The sequence below is a fragment of the Saccoglossus kowalevskii genome, chromosome 7 (assembly GCF_978046115.1).
Source record: "Saccoglossus kowalevskii chromosome 7, keSacKowa6.1, whole genome shotgun sequence".
Lineage (NCBI taxonomy): Eukaryota > Metazoa > Hemichordata > Enteropneusta > Harrimaniidae > Saccoglossus > Saccoglossus kowalevskii.
In genome coordinates this window covers 9,945,593-9,964,502 of record NC_140647.1, presented here as the reverse complement: position 1 = coordinate 9,964,502, position 18,910 = coordinate 9,945,593, and the positions used below count along the sequence as shown (strand labels likewise).

The window sequence follows — 18,910 nt, the reverse complement described above, 5'->3', positions numbered from 1 at the left end:
ACTGATCAGGGATCTGTAAATAAATAATGGTGGACAATATTTTCAAAATTCTGGCCGTACCATCATAACCTGGTGCCATGTCCAATGCTAGCATAAACATGCATTTACTAAGGCTTACATCAAATATATCACGCGTACGTACAAACACCGACTGAACATTCTGCTTTTAATTATTTCCCAGTTTCTCCTCTCGAAACACAGTTGGAAATGTCTCTATAGATTAATTCCATCTATATTTTTATCCACCTATTACTGACTATTTACGTGTAAAATTGGTATTTATACCAACGTTAGTACTTAAACTCAAAAGGGCTAGCTGTTACATTATTCAAAACATAATCCATTGCGTCATTAACTTGAATAAACGTAACCCTGATTTTCATCAACAATTATAGCAACAATATTTATCATTATTCCATGCTTTATTCAACATACTCTGAGCCACTATCACCAGCCTGCACCTATAAGTACATGTATATGAATGTTTTCCCTCCGCCTATAAGAGCAATCACAGGAGTAGACTGGCAAAGTCGGGACTTCTTTTTTGTTTTACAAAAAAAAAAAATATAATTAATTGTCAATTTGGCCTTTTTAGCGTGATCGCGACAACTAGCGTGACCGCGAAAGAAATCCCGACTGGACGGTGCCGAAAGAGGTTGTGCACTGTGTGTTTTGCATGTAAACAAACGACGTATTTTACAAGAGTTGGGTATATCGCTACGAGCCCCATAATGAACAGGATGCGGCGCGACGACCACCGCCCTTTAACATAAATAATAATCAAAGAAAGCTTAGAAAGAACTCCCATGTGCTGAGAGTATTGGAGACACATTAAATATAATTCGAAATTACTTAGCTGAAAACTAATTATGCAAATCAGAAAATTAATATGACCAGATTTGAGTGTAAAACTAATGAGGTCTGCGCAATGTAACAGAAAATCTATGTCTCCAAGTTTAATTGAAATGTGATTAGAACCAAAAAATTATGAATTATTATGCTTATTAGGGAATTAATATGAACAGATTTTTACCCCAAACTAATTAGGTTTGTACATTGTCCTAGAGCATCTTTGTACTAAGTTTCATTGAAATGGAATAATTAGTACCGTGAAAACTCCAAAATTTCGACCCCTCTAAAAATTCGTCCGCCTATTTATTTGCCGGGTTTCGGTGTTTTATTTACCTCCAAATTTTCGACTCCAGTAAAAATTTCCGACTCATTCTTATTCGAAAATTGCGACCAGTTTTAGTTTTCCCCCAAACGAAAAAAAAAACGATGTGAGCGTTCAAACGGGACCTTCCTCGAAGGCATGAATCCGGGTTTCTGATTGACTGAGAGATTTTTATTTTATTGGTAACGAAAATATATTCTAAATAAACGAAGTTTCAAATAAAAACGAACACAAAAATCTCGGCATGCTGCGTTTCTGAATTGTTGATTATTACTGTACTCAGTAGTGATTATAATAATGTACACAAAATAAATTTGTTGAATGGTTATGAAATACAAATAAAAGTCAACTTAGTTTCATCGTAAGCGAATGATTCCGGTCTCGTATAAACGTTTGATGCTGTAGGATATCCGCCATGTTCTCTTAGGTCAAATAGGTCAAATCGCTAATTAACCAATCAAAAAGCTGGATGATGCCAACGTGTTCAAATTACCATAGCTTATTTAAATATGTTAATGTTATTGAACGCAATGTGGAAGAGATTGATGTTGTAGTACGATATTTTGGCTTGGATTTTGATGCGAAAACGGCATGATTTTTTTTAAATAAAAAAATTAGTTGTTTTTAAAAAATGAACTGGTCATCTGAAGAATAATTTAACATTGTTCACAGTGATAACAGCTCATTCTCGAAAGGAAGCTTACCCGCTCACGCTAGTCACGATAAAAATCATACACGTGTACTCTTGAATAGACAGACGTCAATGACTACGGTAAAACTTACTCTATTTTAGCCGGCAGGATTGATTGAAATGTCCGAAAAATGACGCCAAAATACACCTTAAAAGTCCAATTTTATTTTCTTAAATCCCATTTAATTTTTTAATCCAAGGGCGAATTTACGGCAGAATTTGGTCCCTCAAATAAGGGACACGTGAGCTTTGATTCTAACCGGATACATTTCACTGGGTCGGGGAGATAGTTTGCTAAACTTCCATGTATCTTTTGTCCAATGGGTACCTGTACTTCGAACATTCGCAAGTTTTCCTAGGTAGTGCGAGACAGCTTTGTCTTTTGACCTATTAGTTTTGTGCTGACCTCTTCTCCGCGTCTTGATGTTTTGTTTTGCTTGTCATAATACTCACTGATTGATGACTTTGTTTAGATTTTGAGTTACAACTCGGCCACGACCTTTGCTTTTACCGTGAAACATGAGGAAGTTTACGTCAATTGACGGACATTGCATTTTTTAAAAACTAATGAAGCACACTGTCTATCATCCCCATTTTTTCATTTGCTGATTTCTATTCTGAAAAATTCGACCGTCCGAAAATGCACCTTAATTTTGACTCTAAAAACACGTCACATTTCTAACACCAATTATTTAAAACCTGTCGAAATTTTGGAGTTTTTACGGTGCTTTAGATATCAGTGTGAAAGCTTAAAATTGGTTAATTATGCAAATTAGGTAATTAATATGTACAGATTTTAACCCACAATTATTCAGGTCTGTCTATTGTCCTACAGCATCCATGTACATTCATTGATATGTGATGTTTAGTACCTGAGATATCAGTGTGAAAGTTGGTTAATTATGCAAATTAGGTGATTAATATGCACAAATATTTACCGGAAACTAATTGGGTCTGCATAATTCTAGATTCATTGAAATGTGATGATTAGTACTTTAGATATCAGTAGAAAAGCTGAAAATTAATTATGCAAATTAGGTAATTAATATGCACAATTATTTACCCTAAAACTAATCAGGTCTCTGCATAGTCCTAAAGGATCTATGTACCAAGTTTCATTGAAATGCGATGATTAGTACTTGAGATACCCATGGAAAAGCTGAAAATTAACTAATTATGCAAATTAGGTGATTAATATGCACAAATATTTATCGAAAACAATCAATCTCTGCATAGTCCTTGAGTATGTAAGTACCAAGTTTCATTGAAATGTAATGCTAACTACTTATATCAAATGCTGAAAATTAATTAATTATGCAAATTAGGTAATTAATATGTACTGATATTACCATAAAAACTATCAGGTCTGTGCAGTGTCGTATGACATCTATGTACCAAGTTTCATTAAAATGTGATGATTAGTACTTGAGATATCAGTGGAAAAACCGAAAATTGACTAATCATTATGCAAATTAGGTAATTAGTATCCACGGATTATTACCAAAAACTAATCAAAACCTAGCATTAGTTCAGAGCATCTATGTACCAAGTTTCATCAAAATCCAATGAGTGGTTGTTTAGATATCAGTGGAACAGTCATGGAACCACTAAAAAATAGCTAATTATCATGCAAATTAGGTAATTAATATGCACGGATTTTTACCAAAAATTAATCAAATCTGCGCATATGTTCAGAGCATCTATGTACCAAGTTTCATCAGAATCCAATGAGTGGTTCTTTAGATATCAGTGGAACAGTCATAGAACAGCTAAAAATTAGCTAATTATCATGCAAATTAGGTAATTAACGAGCATGGATTTTTACCAAAACCTAATCAAATCTGCGCATTGGCCCAGAGCATCTATGCACCAAGTTTCATCAAAAACCGATGTATGGTTCTTGAGATAGCAGTGGAACAGTCGGACACACATACACACATACACACACACATACACACATACACACACACATACCCACATACACACATACCCACATACACACATACACACATACAGACACACTAACTGCAAAGACTCCCATTTTGTGCTTCGCACATGGGAGTCAAAAATGAATTGGCATTAGGCTTGTAATATGCCTGAAATGTTGTGCATTACTATGCATGTTATAAATACAATACACTGGCTATTTTAAAGTAATCCATTTCTGTGATGTGTCTTCATTCAGTAAGTCTATCTCATTCGCCATGTTCTGCATTTCTTTGAGGTAGCTGTCTGTTTCAGCAGAGATTGGTGTGTCATCAGAATCTGGTACACGCTGTAAATCCATTCTCTGTGAGTAAACAATATATTTTAGTATACAATTGATAAATATTCACTAATAGATTGAACAGCATCTCAACTGCAACAGATTTTGTAATATATTTTTATTTTATTATTATATTATTATTAATAATTTATCTTTGTCCCATTTACTGAATGTACATTTCATTTTTGGTTGAAAATAAGCAATAGGATTGATGAAAATGTAACGTACTAAAATCTTACATACTTTCTGAGAATTATTTGAAGAGTCAGTTAGCAAGATGGCTAAACACTTTGGTGTTTGCTTTGTTTATAGTTTATACTAGAAGGACGGCTAGGATACTGGAACATATCTTATTATATTACGTGTAAGCATTGTAATAGACCAGTGACTCACTAGCATAAATTCTTGTTGGTTCTTGTTGAATTTTGTTGTTCATTTCAAAATTCAAGTAACGATAAAGGAGATGTCGCCACCACAGGTATAACTTTGAGAACCACAGCTAAACTTAAAATAGTGATTGCTTATTGTCAATTTATTAATTGAAATCACATCAAAATGTTTGAATCTAGAAAACATTAGAAATTCACTTAGCCACCCTCAGCCACAGACTGACTTGCTGTATCCCAGAAAACAAATTAAATGTCGACACATTTTGGAGTATAAATTTGTGTTTGTGATTTGGGACATACTCTCAGCATCACATACAATCATACTGATGAATTTATAACTAACCTGAGATTTATTTTCCTGAGATGAATCACTGTTGTAGAAGTTAGAATAAAACTTTAACTTCATTATTTCTGGAGTTGTATTTGGTACTGAAAATATAAATATGCACACATTATGTAAATATTAGGACAGATCTGATATAGTGAGATCTTTTTTTTTTCCAGTTTTCATCTACAAGATACAAAAGCAGATATATTGTGAGAATAGATAGATAAATAGAATTTGTTATTTGGAACGTACCAATGGAATCTTGAGTAAAGTCCAAAACTAACAATAACAAAACAAAACGTTCACATTATTGTGAGAATATATACATAAGAGTAATGAGTACAGCTAAATTCATCCAGTAATTTGAATATTATACTGCAGAGGCGGCGGCACACAATTATGCATGAGGGGGCAAGATCTGCTCACTGCACCAACCTTGCACCAAAGTTGCAACCTTACTAGGGGGTCCGGGGCATGCTCCCTCTCAAAAATCTTGAAATATAGACCTTCTGAAACGCTATTTCCTGCATTTTGAGGGGCAAATTTTGACGACTCAAAAGGCTTCAGCTTGATTTTGGAGGGGCGACGCCCCCAACATTTTTTCGAGGGGGCAACTACCCCCTCTGTACTGTCAGTGTCAAAGAGAGCTGTTGACTCTGTGAAATACTGCTTCCAGTATAGAATGCACATGTAATGTAAATACACTATATTAGATTATCAATATACAGCCAACTATCATTGAGTTGATAAACACAAAAATAGAATTTACCAGTTGAAATTACTTCTGTAACTCTGTCAAACTGATTGGTGCCTCCAATTGGAGAAACTCTGTCAGTGTCAAAATTTGAGAGCATGTTTTCAATTTCTTTCATGTCGTTCATGGCGTCTTCGTCATCAAGGTTCAATTCATAAGGAATAGGCTTTTCTTTCACACCGACTAAATGTAACAAAAATGAACGACATACATCACTACATACTGAATGTTTCTCATCAACACAAAAAAGGTTGAACTGATATCAAAAAAGATAAAAACAATCACTTAGTATGCCTAGTATTATCAGACAGTAGTACAAGTAATATGCATATACAAAGTCTTAATCCATTTGGGTAGCCTATCTTCATGAAAATAAATATTTTAATCAGTGATTGGTATGCAAATTGGCTAATTTTAAGCCACAAAACATGGTAAAAGAAATTCACTAATTAAAATGTACAGTATAATTAAAAAACTAGTTTCATGCAAACAACTGTACAAGTGATAATATACATCTATTTGACAATACTGCTATACACAAAGAACATGCTAGACCAGTTAAATATTGAATTGCCTGTGTGTGCTCCCTCTTGTTATTTTTTTCTAGAGAAAACCCTTTTCTAAAAAAACTATCAATTGAAATTGAAATAAAAGTGGTATACAATATTACCTGAATAGTCACAATGTAGTGTTGATAACTGCATAACTGTGTTTGATGGAAGTGATATACTTGTAGATGCTGTGGCTGCAGTGTAAGAATTCTCAGTCTTCTGTGTTGTAACTATTTCATAATTTTTCCCACCTTTGTACAGCTCATATGGCAGTATGTTTCTATTAGTAAAATATGACATAAATAAAAGAAGTGATTTGCCAAGAAGGTTATGTTTTGACAGCCTTTGTTTGCTGGCCATTCGAAATGCAATGCTAGATTGGTCTGTATTCATGCCTTGCGTGTTTATTTGTTTATTTCCGCCACTTCTCTACTTTAGCTTTGAGTGATTGTTATGAAATTTGGTTACAGTGACTCAATAGTGTACCTTGCAACTCGACTGCTTGGTATGCCTCCAGGATTTTTGTAAAAGAAAACTACCATAACATAATATTGGATTTAAAGCTATATCACTGAAATAGGAATGTGTCCAACCTGTATATAGGGACCAATTAAGATACTGTACTTTATAGACAGGATGTCTTTATCCAGTGAATATTATTATATTGTTAGTGAATACAAATATTAAAATATTTCACAGTTTAAGGTGCAACTTGTCGAGAGATGGAGAACAAGTCATTGAAAATGACACAGTCTCTGTTACATTTTTGAAATTTCTCTTTGTGCTCGTTATATTAAAGCGGAGGGGTTGTCGAGCAAGTGTGTCCTTGAAACTTGAGTCTCAAGTGGCGTATACAACAGACTGTTTATTTACATCAAATTCGAACATGTGTTGCGTGACGACCCCTCCGGTTTAAAACATACGGTAGCAAACAAAACATAGATCACAAGTGAAAGTAAAACAAATTGAGATGCATGCCTATGTTATTGCACTTGCTAAAATTGTTTAAAGTATGTTTGAGAAAATGCAAGTCTGAGGATCGGAATGAGGCACTAAAATTGCATTACCATTTATCTATGACAGAGATATAGTAATATGGCCAAAAATAAAAACAGCTGTTATTCGGTCATCTTTGATCTGATTATGAAAAAACTGACATGTAGGATGTATGTGCCAAACACGAATGAAAATGGTACATAAATCTTGGAAATTTAGTAGTAAGGCCAAAAAGTCAGATGGCTGTCAATCGGCCGTCCTTGATTCAATTGCGAGAGAAATTGTCATGAACATGTATCCTAACATGTATAATCTATGTACCAAGTTTGAATGAAAACTGACAAAGCATGTCCAAAAAACGACATTTTCAAAAAACAAGATGGCCATTTTGAATCAAATTGTTAAACCACTGCATGTGCATATGTCCCACATAAAGTACTAGGCACATGCAAAGAATGAACGGAATCGGTCCAAAGGATTCTGAAATATGACTCCGTACGGATGGTCGGAGGGCATGTATCCTAACATGTATGATCTATTTACCAAATTTGAATGAAAACTGACAAAGTATGTCCAAAATACGACATTTTCAAAAAATAAGATGGCTGCCATTCAGCCATTTTGAATTGAATCGCTAAACCTCTGCATGTGCATATGTCCTACATAAAGTACTAGGCACATGCAAAAAATGAACGGAATCGGTCCAAAAGATTATGAAATATGACTCCGGATGGACGGACGGACGGAGACCGAATAATAAGTCCCCGTTTTCGAACTTCGCTCGAACAGGAACTAATAAATAAAAAATATGCTTGTTTGATTAATTTTAATATTTCAATGTACAAACTTGTAATCATCTTCCGGCATCATTTTGGCATTTATACACATGTTTATTTATTTCACTGGCATTAAAAGGGCACTAGTCACTACAGGCAGGTGGTCTTTATATGAAGGAAGTAGGTAATAATAATAGTTTCATTATTATTCAGTTACTTGAGGATGTCACTTACCTTTGATAATAATTTTTGGCAGTAGTGGCACCAGAACCCGCTTTACAAATACCAGTTGCTTCTCTGTATATAATGGACCATCCACCTGGGATAACACATACCTAAATAATACCAACATTTAAATGTCAATATTTATTTTTGAGCAAATACAGTGGGTATTTCCTCAGAATGTTGCTTTTAATATTTTAGCCAAACTGTTAAACACTTTAGAGAGACTTTGCAATATAAATATGTCTAAATTATTTACATATGTACAATATTATTGAAATTCAATCTGTGAACAACAAAATTTGAATAATTTATTTATATGAGGTAATTAATAAGTATGGTTTCAACCTTGAACTATTATCACATCTATGGATTACCATTGAGAAATTTCATTGAAATTTTATGAGTGGTATTTGGGATATCTGTGGAAAAGCAGAGATAGCTCCGCTGTTAGCAATGCACATTTCAATTAAAAAACAGAACATATCATTAGAAAATGAACAATATGCATAGTATCAATGCAATGGGACTTGTTGTTTTCAACAAGAACTCAAAAATATCATTTTTCACCATAAATGATTGTGGTTTTTAACAAGAAGTCGAAAATATCACTTTTTACCAAAAATGACAAAAATATTCATCAAAATTAGAGAATTGAAGATATCATCATGAAATGAACAAATTTGAGAGTGGTCCACATGTAGTACCTATATATGTAATATCAAAGCAATTGGACTTGTGGTTTTTAACAAGAAGTCAAAAATATCACTTTTTACCAAAAAGGACAAAAATATTCACCAAAATTAGAGAATTAAAGATATCATTACAAAATGAACAAATCTGAGAGAGGTCCACATGTAGAACCTATATATGTAATATCAAAGCAATTGGACTTGCAGTTTTTAACAAGAATTTGAAAATATCACTTTTTACCAAAAATATACAAAAATATTCACCAAAATTAGAGAATTGAAGATATCATTACAAAATGAACAAATCTGAGAGGGGTCCACATGTAGTACCTATATATGCAATATCAAAGAAATTGGACTTGTGGTTTTTAACAAGAAGTCGTAAATATCACTTTTTACCAAAAATGACAAAAATATTCACCAAAATTAGAGAATTGAAGATATCATTACAAAATGAGCAAATCTGAGATAGATCCACATGTAGTACCTATATATTTAATATCAAAGCAATTGGACTTGCGGTTTTTAACAAGAAGTCGAAAATATCACTTTTTACCAAAAATGACAAAAATATTCACCAAAATTAGAGAATTGAAGATATCATCATGAAATGAACAAATCTGAGAGAGGTCTACCCAAGGTACATATACACCAAGTATCAAAGCATTCAGGCTTGTAGTTTTCAAGAAGAAGTCGAAAAAGTAAAACATTGACACGGACGACGGACAATCACTCTATGATAGGCTTCGCTCGACAAAGTCGACAGCGGAGCTAAAAATGGGCTAATTTATGACAATTAGATAATTAATATACACAGATTTCAATCCAAAACTAATCAGGTTCTTGCATTGTCCCAGAGCATTCATGTACCAAGCTTGTTTCATTGATAATTTCTTGAGATACCAATTTTCTCTGACTGACTCTTGAAAAAGTGGTTTACTGTAATTGTAACATGATTTGTGAACAACAAACAGTGTGATCACCTACCCTATGGTAACCGCCCATTTCTTTTACTTGCATGTACAGTTGATACAAGCTGACTGGTACACCTTGCCAATTAGGCAGTCTTTTAATTGGCATACCTCTTGTCTCCATAAAGTGTGTAAGAGTATTTGAGAACTCGTGATCTTGATTTTGTAAAGCCTAAATTAAATTAATAAACAGTGGAAATTCCAATATGAAAACCTTACCCAAATGCTATGTAGAAACTATTAAACTAAGCATAAAATCAGTGAAAACTGGGAGAGCGCCACCTATCACTCAAATGAAATCAAATTTTATTCCAACATAGTAGACTTATGTTATGTTATTATTTTTGGTGCAATCAAGAATATTTCAGGAATTTTGGCAATAATCAACAAGTATTATACACAATGTGACTGTGATAGGAAAGATGTTGAAAATGGCAATGCAGATGGTTTGTCAAGAGCATGGCAGTTAGATATGAATAAAATGAGATGTGCTGTGTGCAGCTTGGTGCTTTACTATCACCTAAATATTGTGTACTAAATATTTAGTTTATCCAGCTTCTGCAGCACAGCTATATTGTTCTATAGAATTGCTTGTTAACTGGTGTTAATAGTTGTATATTTAAATTTATTATTGTTGGGTATTTTCAAGTCTATTTCAAAGTTTCTGAAAACAAGTTTTCATACTTGTGAAATGCATGTGATGATTTGAGGCTATGACATAAGTTTAGTCATTTGCATAATAATATTGATACCGGTACATTGTATGGAACATCCCTTTGGGACTTGGGCTCAGTCCCAGACCTAGTAGTTGAGTAATAAACATCAGTTACAAGTGCTCATCTCAAGTGAATTATTCTCCTCCCAGATTTGGTGAACAATATTCACTTGGTTCACTCTACTCTGAGAAGTCAGCTCTCAGCTTAGAGTGACATAATGGATATATATTTCTAATGATTGAACAGGATAGAAAACTTGATAGCACCATATATATCTGGGCACTAGAGTAAGCAGCAAACATTTTTCAAATACAATTCAATCGTGTAGTGCATATAAGAACACTTTAGAACCATACAAGCTGAAAACCATAACCATGTTTGTAAATTACAGCTCTTGCCACTGTAACTGATTAAATATTTACATCAACTTTGATTTCTCATTTATTTAGAGTTTTAACAGTTTACTTATTGGGCATATACCATCAATCCATCCACATATTCAAATAAAAACTATTGAGATTATCAATCTCCAAATTGAATAGCACAGATCCCTTCTCTAATCACATACATTATTGAACTCAGAACAGCCAGTTGCTGGCTCACCAGCCTGGATTTTTCAAAAATCTGGGCATATTTACTTGTTTATTTATCTACTAATTAATAATAAACAAAACAAAACATGGCTAAAATTAGCACAAAAACCAAGAAATGTCTTTACCTGTACATCCGCTGTGAACTTTTCTTCCTTTGAACGGTTCAACAAAGACGACAACACTGGACTCCATGATAGTTTTTTGACTGGTACAGCATCAGTATTCAAATCCTGTATAATAAGCTTATAAATATTATTCAACTATTAAACACTGAACTTTTGTTGTAGAACTAATGATATATGGCAAATACTTAGATAATCACAGGCTGACATGGTACATTAACTTCCATTGTAAATTTGTTAGACCTTCTGAGTTTTGTTCAAAATCAAGTTTTGAAATCTTAGACAAAAAAATTATAAGGAATATTGTATTCTGGGAGTCAAAAATCACATTAATACATTAAACATTGATATTAACAAGTTGACTAGAATACTACTGAATTTGAGACTCAGTGCAGTGGTTGACAGGACAGTAAACCAAACTCTATGTAAACTGAAATTTGTTTATACATCCACTAGTAAAACATATTTATGTAATAAAAAACCTATTCTTTCAGGTAGTCTGGCTCTGAGATTATAATGAATCAAAGGTAATCTGGAAAACCTTTTGGTATTGGTTAGTACTATCAATTGAATACTATTTTGTATGGCTACATGATACATGTGTACATGTGTCGTATAGTATGAGATTTATATTTACTCAGTTAGTGAAATGTCATAGGGTACAACTGAACACAGATATTATTACCTTGACTAATGGCTGGATAACCTGTTGGGTATCTCTACCAACCACCTCATGCTTCTTTATCTTGACATTTCTCTTTTCACAATGCTTCTTTACAGTTTTCTCCCTTTTCACATCCACAGCAGCTACTTCATCATTTTCCCCAAACTCATACATATCTGTAATAATCACAAGCAGAAACACATCATCACATGACAAAGTCCCTGTTAGTTCAATCATATACAAAACTGAAATGAGTCAGACAATTTGAATCAGCATGTGAAACAAATAATATAATGTAGTTGTAAAGTTTGATTGGCATTAAGTCAATGGCTTTGGAACAACATTTGCCTTCAGCTATTTTTATTCTGATTTGAAAAAATAAATTATGGTCCAGTTATGTACATATTCAATGTACATGCTAAGATGCACAATAGCTGTTGATCAAGATCTGGGTTCGAAATGGAAGAAGTCCTTGATTTTGATGAATTTCTAACATTAAAATGGCTATCTTAAATCTGATGTGTGCGACAAGACGTATGATATATGTATATAAGGTTTGAACATGATCAGTGAAGACATTCAAGAGATACAGCCTTGGCACCACATTCATTAAAACAAAATGGCCACCAGTCTGCCATTTTAAATCTGATCTCAAAAACAAAACAATGTCCATTAAGCTCCAAGATATGTATAAAGTTTTAATGAAATTTATACATACATGACCAAGATCTGGTTTAGAAATGCATGCTTGATTCTGATGAATTTTTAACATTACAAGGATTATCTGTGGAAAAATGGTGCTCAACATTATTCAATAATATTATTTAAAAACAATTACATTTTCCAAATTTTTTCCTGATCATTTATGTTCTATTTTTTACCACGCTGGAAAATAACCTATGTCTGGCAAATGGGTGGGCAGTAATTTAATGAACCAGAAGTTTACATAAATATAACCACTAAATCTAAAAGATGTATAAGAATATGTTAATTCTAGTTTTGCTCTACCTCTATTTCCTTCTTCCTTGTACTTGAAAATACAATGCTTAAGTCGTTCAGTACATGATATTGAAATCAGGGTGTGAGCTTCTCCAACTGCAATATCAAAAGCTTTTCTTCTGATATATGAAACTGCAGGTTTAACAAGAGAGTGCTTTGTTTTTTTCTTCGGTTTCTGCTGAGAAACATAAACAAACATTCTTTAATTTAATTAGCATTTGTTGTATTGAACATTTATCAACATATTGAATATCAACTCTAACCAAACTTTGATGGAGCTTATTATATTAATTCATCAAGAATTAATTCTCTCAACATTTGACAACATACTGAACATCAACTTTAATTAATGCATCATCCTTTGTCAAAAAATGTTGGATTATCATCTCTAAGCAACACAGATGGAGCTCAACATTTGTTGACAAATGACCAAGGTAAGGCTTAACATGTGACATTGTTGAAATGTCTACTCTACACTCCTATGGACTTCACATTTGTATCAATATATTGAACATGAACTCTAATTAACACTCAGATGGTATTTATGTTGAGACAAATAAAGCACTCAACATTAACTTGAAATGTTATCTGAGTTTGGTTATCTCTATATAACCAACACATTGGTGTGACCCAAACCAAACCTTTTCTTTAAAGGTTGAATAAATTGGTGAGCTGAACAAAAATCACCTCAATTATTTTTTTTATTTAATTTATCATGTTAGCCCTTTAGCCTTTTGAATACCAAACTCTACTTTCACAGAATAAAAGTATTATTTAAAAGTATTTTTTCAACAAATTTTATCAGGAACTTGTAGACTTTGTGAAATTATGTTCAATTAAAGAAAATACATAAATAAATACAAACTGCAGCCCCAAAAATGTTGGTGTTAAATGTGTGCACTTGCCTGTGTGAAGAGTGGTGTCCTGACATCACCATATATCTCTACATTATGGTATTTAACCCAATAATGAGAGTGTGGTTTACCAAGAAACTCAACATGATACCAGAGTACATCACCATCATCATCAGTGCTATGATAAGAATTGCTCACAGGATCAGGAGAAAGAATTGCTGGCCACCTTAACAGGGAAGAAAGACAAAGATTAGCATATGACACAGCAGTATGCCCTTTAAAAAACAGTGGCTTGCGATTTTCTTTCATCTGATTTGTCAAGTGCATGATAGTTGGGCGTCTCCCCCTTTTGTCAGCTATTGATTTTTTAGAAAACTTTATGTGACACATGGTGCCATTCATGTACATTTAAATCATTCATTTCATGCCTTCATTCAATTGATATGTTTTGTTGATACCAAAACTATTTTTTAGAGAAAGTATATGTATTTTTTTTGTTTGCGTCAATGATGCATCAAAAATCACTATTTCTGGTTGTGTCATTTGGAAGCCCCAGTCATCACATAGTGTGTCATCTCCCATGCCACGCCATGGCAGGTAAAACATATTGTTTGTTTACATGTAATCTATATAAGCACTGCACAATGTCAAATGCACCATTATAACTACTTTTCTACATTACAGTGAAGGCTTTCATCAACAGTTTACTCAAATGCGATAAAAAAACTTACTTGACATGACCTTGCATCTTAGCCCATACTAAAGATCCTATCGGTAGTTGACTGTATACATATTTATAACCATACTTGAGGAATGAGTTCTCTTTACATCTCTCTTCTTGGCAACCACAGCTGTTATGCTGTTTATCTTTGTTCATACTACAGTACCATTTTCTGTTATCTGTTAATTGTTCAGCTTCTTGTTGTGAAATTCTTCTCCATTTCAGACACGAGTTATGCTCACATTGAACCCATGTGTCTTTCTCAATCTGATATATAAGAATGTCAAGTATAACACACAAGCTCATTTTTTTTTATTGAAGTTGATTTTTCCCTCTCACATAAACATTTGTTCAATTCAGTATCAAAGCAGGACGACTGCTATGCTTTACAGAAACTAAAGTACAAGGGTGCTTGGTAGTCTTGTCATAAGAACACAAATAACACACTAGTGTAATTCTATAATCTGGAAAAAATCAGGGTTAGGGTTAGTTGTAGGTTTGATGTTCATAAATTGCAATAGTTGGGACTAAGTTTCAGAATAATTTTGATACATTGTTAAAATAATGTTCAAAATAGCAAAATATACCCTTGTGGTACACCAACAATATGTAGGCTTCTTTTTCAGATTGTGAAACTAAAAGACTGACTAGACCTGATTATTCTTACCACTACATTTGTATGTTGAGTGCATTGTGTTGATTCAGTAGTTTCAGAAGAATTTTCTTTGGACTGTCTGCATTTCTTTGACTCATTTGACTCTAATACAGCACTACAAAGACCATCCTCTAGTGCTGTTGGTTGAGAATACAAGTTGAAATGAATACAAATGAAGCTGATAATATATTTGTTATATGAATATCAGTACATACGTTTATTGTTACCTTTTCTTTTCTTTTGTCTTGTCAGCATTATATTTGCAATGCACCCCGTTATGTGTCTTAGTGTACGATCCAACTTTGATGTTTAATAATACTGGGTGAGGTTAAAGTGCTATGAAGAAAAAATAAGCATCTGATGTATCATAGGCAAGTATTACTGCAGTCAAACAGGTGATATGACCTTGACGCGCTTCGCCTTCGTGCGTCCAGAAATGCACCCAAAGGGTCGCACAATTTGCCTAAAACTAAAGACCTAATATATGTATGGTCAATCTTTTCAGTCTGACTGATATATTTGAGATTTCTGCCGATCTTAAAACAATTCTCAACTCTTTTTGCGTAAGGGCCAATCCCCTGAGTGATGCCTGCGTTTCAACTTTGTGCGAAGCCGCCAAAAAATCAATGGCACATCCATTCAGTCACGGTCAAAACCATGTACATGTAAAATATATTTATCGTACTAGTCATGTTCAGAATTAATCTGTAGCATCTACCACGAACAACGTCATTGTCGCATTGTAAATACCTCTCACAAAATGTGCTCCTAGAGTCTCTAATATACACAAATGATCTGCGCCGACTGAAGCAGACTGTAGACTCCAAACATTTGTTACATGTTATAAGAGCGCCACCAACGGTACTGAACTATACTTCTTCCAACTATTGTCTTTTCAACCATAGGTACTCATTTTCTCATTACTCATTTTCTCCATTCTTACAATGAAAATGTAGGTGCGGAGAAAACTTGTGTACAACATTATGTGTCTGTTTTGGGGGCATGTTATTATTATTTTCTATGTCAAGGATATTTTTGGTCGGTATCGTAGGTGAAAAATATGACACATGGTCAAAAATTAAGTTTTTTTTACTAGATACTAGTCATAAACGCACGGTTAATTACACTCCCACTTTATAGTATTGCTTATGACACCTCCCATTGATTATTATGATCATCACTATGAAAACGTACATAAAATCAAACATTATTTTTGTAATCACTCAAGACCACATTATCTTATTTTAGCAGCGATTTTTGGGCTCTGCTGTTCTGTACAAAAACGATTATGTTCAGTAAGATTTGTCAGGAACTCCACAATAAAATAATTTCAACGCCCAAATCGTGTTTCTCTTTTGTCATAAATGTATAAATGTGAACTTTTTGTAACAATGTTTCACAAACAACTCATGGCCCATGCTTGATATCAAACTAGCGCCCCCAAAGTTCATTTTTTTGCATTTTGGTATACAGTAAAAAGTTTCGGCAGTTAGCAGTATTCGCATGATGAATAAATAAATATATCAGTGAACGAATATTGCTAATACTGCCCCCAACGGTGAGATTTCAACAACCGTTTGGTTCTACTACATATTCATATAACCTGTTTCAGTAATAATCTATCCTCAATAAACTCAGACCGCAAATGAATGTCACAGATAATATGAAACATTTACATTCCTTATGAATAGCTTTCTTTACCCCAGAACTTATCATACCAAAATATGTATCTGTTTTACCAATTATTGCTTTTGGGGATTGATAAGATGGCGAAAAGGTGAGCATTAGTTCACTTAGTGAATGGAGGCAGAATTTTGGAATTTAAATTACTCATGAGCACTTGGTGCAATTCCTGAGATTATGCGGGTCCCCTATGGACAATCCCGATACTATGAAAGATGTTCACACGAGATTAGTATGTTCACACGAGATTAGTATTGCTTCCTTTTAAACGTGAAATTCGACATATGATCCTTATTAATACATAAATAGGAGAGGCTCTTTAGTACCAGGCTTTAGTATCACAGAAGTTGATTGGTCAAAAGTGTGGCTCAATCGAACTATTAACCCCACTTCGGAAAGAAAGTTGTGCTGTTTTAAGTATAAACGTCTTGCCTAATTGCTTAAATGTATACACGTGGGGAATAGCTGGACAGAAATTATGTATATGTAACACAACTTATATGATTAAACACTATTTCAATAATTGTAAAAGCCAATGGAGAGTTTCTGAAAACATGTTGACACTCATCTGTCACTAATACTCAAATACACTGTGAAATAGCTACATGTATTATACCGTCACCTATATACGGAATGGCTAATTACAATTAATGTGTAAATTTATGTAATAGCGATGTTCAAAAATTATAAGCCGTGGCTGCTCTGTGAGAACAAAAAAGTACTTGAACCATAAAATTGTTGTAAAATATGGAATCTGTATTAAAAATCGATGTATAATGATTGACTTGTTTGTTCTTTTACAACAATACTGTGTTTATCATTTTAATGTCGGATGTACATCTCGAAGAGTGCGTGTAATGCATACAATGTTAAAAAGGCGGTGGTCGTCACGCTGCGCATGTGCGAAATTTGTGTTGATAAACATTGATTTTCCCATAATCCAATGCGCTCTTCTAATGGAAATCACAAGTGTGAGGTTTGACTGGGCGCGACTTGCACCAATTACCGCCGGTGACTCTTTCCATACCTTCCAATCACCTAAAAAAATACCAAATTATAGTTTGGTAACGTCTCAGTTTTCACTCGTTGATCTGAGCAACAGCTAAAGCTTTCGAAATCTGAAAATGTCAGAAACTCGTAAATTTAAAACAAACATCCCACCCTTCGACGGGCACCGTAGTAGTCGCCTCATCACTGGTGCAGTGTCCCAAGGATATATATTCATGTGTCTCCTATGAGTTATAAGTTTGTCCAAACTTCCTATATTGACTGTTCTTATTGCTCGCTGAATAAAAAAGTAATGTTTAACCAGATTTGGACTTTGATCTTGAAGAAACCAGTGCAAAACCTCAACATTTACAAAGTCATTAAAGTTACTTATAAAAAGAAAAAAATGTCAGCTAAGGATACAATTTTCGACGTAATGCTTAAATGAGGTCATTCTGTTTTATTGGTTGAGCAGCATGCATTTATTGTTGTATTAAACCCAGGTCTATTGCAATTCACATATCAGGCACGAATATTGGTCAGTCTAATTACAGAATCATTGCATTTTTGTTGTTTTTGTTTTGGTATAGTTTTTATGGGTATCTTGAGTCATTATATTAGATTCTCATCGTAACTAAAAATATAGCAACATTGTCGTTAATAATCAATTTGGTTTTAAACGCAGATAACCACAGATATGTTTATTAAAAAAACAACAACATTTGATTACATGTGAATAGTTTACACAGCGAGTCCTCCCATCAAAAAGGAAACAAAACTAAGAATAAATAAGTAGTTTAAAAATAAAAATGTATGCTCACTTTGTTAACTTTTGTAGAAGGGACATTCTTTAGCGTAATGATTGGTCTTAATTAGCCAAATCGGGGGAGTGTCTAATAACTATCATATGTGATGAATGCTTAACTTCTCTGCAAATTGGGTCCATCACTTTGTAATGTCGTTTTGACTGATTTGCCTAGTATCTCCAGTTCGCGCTTGTGTGGCCATGGAATTGTGGACACATCGGTTGTTTGCTTTATGCTATGCTGTGATTGTTACTTAAAATGACTTCCCTGTTTAGAACGCATCAACCATAAATAGTTAAT

The 18,910-nt window shown here is 33.7% G+C and overlaps 1 protein-coding gene and 1 long non-coding RNA gene across 2 annotated transcripts; both read right to left on the bottom strand.

Moving 5' to 3' along the window:
* Window positions 1-4,008: 4,008 nt before the first annotated feature.
* On the bottom strand, window positions 4,009-14,785 carry LOC144349565 (uncharacterized). Its single transcript, XM_078008119.1, has 11 exons — window positions 14,490-14,785; window positions 13,810-13,984; window positions 12,914-13,079; window positions 11,927-12,081; window positions 11,245-11,349; window positions 9,827-9,982; window positions 8,160-8,260; window positions 6,258-6,433; window positions 5,618-5,785; window positions 4,864-4,949; window positions 4,009-4,155 (listed from the first exon to the last, which is right to left on the bottom strand). Exons 1-11 carry the CDS (start codon window positions 14,783-14,785, stop codon window positions 4,009-4,011), a joined length of 1,731 nt encoding a protein of 576 aa, XP_077864245.1.
* Window positions 14,786-15,362: 577 nt separating this feature from the next.
* Window positions 15,363-15,960, bottom strand: LOC144349567 (uncharacterized). Its single transcript, XR_013420011.1, has 2 exons — window positions 15,885-15,960; window positions 15,363-15,470 (listed from the first exon to the last, which is right to left on the bottom strand). It is a non-coding gene; the product is annotated as an uncharacterized LOC144349567 (long non-coding RNA).
* Window positions 15,961-18,910: the final 2,950 nt, after the last annotated feature.